Below are 5477 nucleotides of genomic sequence, written 5' to 3' on the forward strand. Positions count from 1 at the left end.
TAAAAATATGAAAATAATCCCTAGCTTCTTGTAGCAAAGCATCATTAATATGCTTCAGAATCATGGCGTAGTGAATGAAAACAATGCCCAGCTTCTTGAAGCAGAGCATCATTGATATACTTCAATGTCATGGCATAATGAACCACCACGGAGGATGTAAAAGAAGGCGTAACTTTAAGATATGAAAACAATGCCTAGCTTCTTGAAGCAAAGCACCATTGGTATGCTTCAGAGTCATGGTGTAGTGAATCACCATGGAGGAATGTAAAAGAAGTTGAAACTGAAGATCTGACAACAATGCCTAGCTTCTTGAGAAAGACCATAATTTATATGCTTCAAAGTCATGGAATAATGAATCTACATGGTTGATATAAAAGAACGTGAAAATAGAGCCATACTAACAGTACCTAGCTTCTCGAAGCCAAGCATCATAAATATGCTTTGGATTCATGGCATAATGAATCACCTTGATAGGATCTAAAAGGTGAAACTAAAGTTATGATCTCTCTCTTAACCCACCATTTCTTTTTATTATTCATTTCAATCCCTGTTATTATTCAGTTAGTGTTTGAATGCAAATGCTTCTGTACTACCATATTTACCGACAACATCTTTCTTTTCTCCATTTTTTTTGCCTTCCAAGTGCAATGGATTACTTTTTAGTTTCTACAGGATGTAACTGCAATAAAAAAAGAAAGAATTTTTCTCACTCTCAATGATTATTTTGCACATTAGGATCCTTTTCTGTACTAAGCATAATCTTCGGAGATGCTTCATTCGAGTTGATTCCTCTGATTGGCTACTCTACATTATTGTAGGCTGTTCCAGATACCTTGACCTGTATAGTTTCTTCTTTTTTCACTTCTTATTGATAGAACTGTGGGGTTTGTGTCATACAATGGTAGGCTTTTCCAGGCACTTTGATCTATAGGAAGAAATTTTAAATTGTTTGTGAACTATTTTTTGTGCTGCAGTAACCTATAACTGGCATGAAACCTGAACCTTTTCAATTAGGTGATTTAATTTTTCATTATTCTGTTCCAATCTTAATTGTTTGCGGTATTATTTTTACCTGGTGATTTTTTATTTTTTATATCTGGTCCATCATTTTCACCTTTGTCAAAATTATTTTTTGTTTAGGTGCTGTTTTAGGGAGCTTTTTCTTAGCATCTGTTTGTGTAGAATCAAATTTGTCATATTTCCTTCTCTTCAAACAACTCCTACTGCATTGCTTTTAGTATCTAAGAGCTAGCAATGAATTGTTAACTAAGAATTGTACAGGTTCTTAGCTTTTTAGTTTTTTGGATTCATTTTTGAGAGTCTAATAAATATTGCCCATAAATGTGTTTAATTGTGTGGGTGTGTGATCTCACAATGCACTGAGAACTATGTCATTCACAGAAGAATTATGTTTCAGCTAAAGCTGACTTGTAAATGTTTTATTCCCTCTGCAAAATGTATTCCCTGTTTAAAGCAGTTTTTTTTGTGCAATGTATATGGTTTTCAGAATCCTCTCTTATATCATCAATTTGGTTTTTAGCTTTTCTCATCTTTTATGCATTGTTATGCAAATCTGTTCTTCCATTTATCTTTTTCTTTTTCTTTGAAATCTGCTCTACATCTTTAAACCATAAAACATTTCCAAATAGGTGAAAGCAAGAGGGAGAAAACAACAATAATAACAATGTCATAAGAGTCCATCTTTTGCATATTCTTAATTAAAGCTAAGAATATTTAAATTTTTAATTAATCTTATTAGTTCTTCTTGTATCATAATAGTATATATTTCACTACAACATCTATAAGCCTTTTTAGTATATATATTTATATATATCATCATAAAGAAGGAAAAAAGGGAAAAAAAATAAAAGAAGAATTAATGAATTAGAAAGCTGAGAAATCAAGTAAAAATATTTCTTCTCTTATCTAACCAATAGTATATTAAAAGTTGAATTAATAAACTAGAAAGGAAGAGAAATAGATTGTTGTCACAACTTCAATTTTTTTTTTCCTCTTGGAACTTGATAAATGAAGATGATAACACAGAACCCTTACATCCACTAATTAATTACACATGGAGGAAAAGGATTTATTTTACCCACATCTGCTTCTGCCATAAAGGAGGTTCATTATATATTTGGTGCTCGATGAGTCTGAGTTCAGCTCCACTGCTTCTGGTGAACACCAAATGTTGTCTCTAACATACATGAGTGTCATGTAAGGAGGAAGCTGTTGGCCTCTACATGTTATCACCACCTGACATAGTCGACATTGATGTGTAAGTGATGATCAGAGAAGATGAACAGTCTTATATATATATATATATATATATATATATATATATATATATATATATATATATATATATATATATATATATATATATATCAATTTCAAGAGTTGAATGGATCTAAAAATAATAGGGAATTGAATTGTCATTCCTTATTATTTATAAAATTAATTTTAAAATTGAAATTGAATTCCCTATTATTTTAAAAATTAATTTTACCAAAGCATTTATTATTTTTAAAATTGAATTTAAAACTTATAATTAAAAATAATTAATTTGTAAAAAACTTTTCTATCATTTTTATATTTTCTCTCACCAAATTATATATATATATATATATATATATATATATATATATATATATATATATATATATATATATTTAATCACACGGATCTTGATATCTATATTAAATCAAACAAAAAGACAGAAAAAAAAAATTAGAGGAAAACTTGGTTTTGAAAAAGGTTAGAGTACCTTAATGAAAAAAATAAATAAATGAGGGATGCTATGTCGGAAATATGCGATTTTAAGAGTTTTTCTAGGGAATTCGTCTAATGATAATTCCTTTTATCCCTTATATTCTTTGATTTCTATCTTCTCTGAAATGCTACTCTTTCGAGCATTTGTTCTTGAATCGTCTTAAACTCTCATTATTCATCCATGTTGGTGAATCATATTAAAAAAAATATACATTAAGAAAAAGAAGGGAAGAAAAGACATGAACAAAGAAGTCAATGCTATAAAACGAACGAGGACTTCCCAAGAATGGAGAAGAGAGACAACAATTGCAAACATGGAGGGTTTTAGGGCTTCTAACTTGATTTTGCTATTATGACTTTGCTTACAACGCCAATCTTGAATTATTAGATCTCCATCGAAAGGTCCAAAACTCAAATTACATACAATGTTTTTTTTTATATTAGCTATTTATTTAATCTTTATCAAGTGTTTAATTCCTCATAGGCACAATAATCCACACTCTTTTATCTTTCATTTACATTCCAAATCACATCCAATTGAGAGTTTGAAAATAAGATCTCATCGACATATATTAAACTCCATATCTAAGTTGTATTTTGGTTTTCATGTTCCTTCGTAACTTAATTACCAAACCATATCATTATAGTTTCCTTGTCACTATCATTGTACACATATACGTGTGTGTGTGTATGTGTCTAACGATAGTGACAAGGAAACTAAAGACAATCTATATGAACAATATGCATGTAAACTAAAGCATATAAAATGTTTGTAGGAAGAACACCTGTGATTCATCCTCCAAAACAAGCTTATTGGCCAAGTACTTCATCAGCAGTCTAATTGTCATCCTTCCATCCCTACAAAGAGCACCCTTTCTTTAATAGGAGAGATATGATGAGTTAAGAGTAGATAGAACATGAAGAAGAAAGTGAGAGAAGACAGCTTTATGAGAGGAGAAACATTGAGTACTTGATCCTCAAGTAGCTCTTTGGTATCTGAGGCAAAAATGGCTCCTTCACCCTGCAACAAAGAGCAATAGATCATTGAAGCTATGCATGTGTTTCTCATCTAATTGCATGGAAGTGCACTACAAGAAGAAGAAGAAGAAGAATGCATGCTACTAATAACTCCCTCCTGCTCACTGGTCATGTGCTGCTTGGAGAACGAACCACACCCCCGTCTGCTTCCTTCGTGGCAGGCTTACCACCCTCATTTCCCCTGAGCTCAGACTTGGATTCGAGGATCGCATCCAAGTGCAGCCCGACGGCGTCAGCTGGTGGCAGTACCCTCCCATGACCGCAGGGAACCATGGCGCCATGGCAGGAAACGCAGTAAGTGGCGATGGAGGTGGCTCCAGCGCCGGTCGACGGCAGAACAAGTCGAGCTCCACTAGATCACCCTTCGCCTTACTGTTGCTACTCGACGGGTCCATCGTTGAGGGGTGCTGTGAATGGGAACCGTTCGGGCGACAGCCACCTCCGATGCCTAGCTGCAGCCAACCTTCGTACTTGTTGCCGCGGTCGACTTTTGAGGTGGCCATGGCTTCTGCTTCCCTCCTGATCTTGTCGTCTTCCTCCTCCTCCGCCTCCTTGTTGGGCTTGTCGACCATCAGGGCCGATGCTTGCTCGTGTTCAGGTTGACTGTCATCGAAGTAGCTTCCGCAGCGTGATGGCGGCCGGAGGAGACTCAGCCCTGGGGCCATCGTGTCATGTACACGATCGCAGAGACATCAACCTTTAGAATCCTTCCATGACGATAATGGTGGTGGATTGATATGCATAAAGAAGTACGGATTAGAGCAGTCAATAGAAGAGGATGAGAGGAATCCAAAGAGTTACACATGAGATGCTTCCAGGGAGACATGCATTACCTGATCCCACTCTTCTTCCCAGCTCAGAAGGCAAAGAAGGAGATTGAGGGCTTCGGCACGAACTTAAGGAGGGAGGGAGAGAGAGAGAGAGAGAAAAAGAGTCTGTGAGATTACCTTGTGACAATTGTGACTTATTATATAAGTATAAATATATTATATATGTATATAGGATAATTATTAACTTTAAGATATTTTAATCTAAATTAATAATAATATACTCATCAAACCTATCGTGATCTAATTAATAGAATAAATAGATCATTAACTTTATTAATCATAAAGTAATGATCTAAAATGTATCCAAATTAATAATCGTATATCCATCAAGCTCTTATAAACTAAGTCTTAATCTAAAACTAAATCAAAAATAAATATTTACATATATATATATTCAAAAAAGTTGTATATGCATATAATAATGGTGACCACTATTATAATTACTCAGAATTGTTTAAAGAACACTAAGGGGAACTTATCTTGCAATTGTTTATCATTAGTATAAATTTCTGAAATAGTGTATACTTACTTACAAAGCTTACCACATTGTTTAGTGATGATTTCATAGCTATAAAAAGTTAAAACAATCAATTTATTGTTATTATTAATGAATATGTTTGAATTTATCATAAAGACATTTAACTTTTATCAATGTAAGAATCAAATAGAATAAAATTATATCGTATTTATTAGTATGAATATATATATGATAATATAGTTAAATTGGATAAGCAATAAATTCCTCTAAGTAGGATCTTTAGGTATTTTGGATCAGTTATTCAATAAGATAATGAGTAGCTTCAGAAGTTTTATGTGATCATCGAGTAACTTTGAGAT

The 5477-nt window shown here is 33.2% G+C and overlaps 1 protein-coding gene across 1 annotated transcript; it reads right to left on the reverse strand.

Annotated features, from left to right (window-relative positions):
- Positions 1-2094: 2094 nt before the first annotated feature.
- LOC135640677 (protein LAX PANICLE 2-like) lies at positions 2095-4475 on the reverse strand. The gene is made up of 4 exons (XM_065155365.1): positions 3916-4475; positions 3743-3793; positions 3558-3630; positions 2095-2256 (listed from the first exon to the last, which is right to left on the reverse strand). Exons 1-4 carry the CDS (start codon positions 4473-4475, stop codon positions 2095-2097), a joined length of 846 nt encoding a protein of 281 aa, XP_065011437.1.
- Between the last annotated feature and the right edge of the window lie 1002 nt (positions 4476-5477).

This window comes from Musa acuminata, chromosome BXJ3-6, assembly GCF_036884655.1.
Source record: "Musa acuminata AAA Group cultivar baxijiao chromosome BXJ3-6, Cavendish_Baxijiao_AAA, whole genome shotgun sequence".
In the NCBI taxonomy this organism is placed as follows: Eukaryota; Viridiplantae; Streptophyta; class Magnoliopsida; order Zingiberales; family Musaceae; genus Musa; species Musa acuminata.

Excerpts from the sequence above, each read along its gene's own strand:
- LOC135640677 (XM_065155365.1), bottom strand. The coding sequence starts at position 4,475 with ATGGCCCCAGGGCTGAGTCTCCTCCGGCCGCCATCACGCTGCGGAAGC. Across the intron at positions 3,794-3,915 it reads CTCCAAGCAGCACATGACCA|GGTGAAGGAGCCATTTTTGC; the intron begins GTGAGCAGGAGG and ends TCTTTGTTGCAG. Across the intron at positions 3,631-3,742 it reads AAGAGCTACTTGAGGATCAA|GGATGGAAGGATGACAATTA; the intron begins GTACTCAATGTT and ends TGCTCTTTGTAG.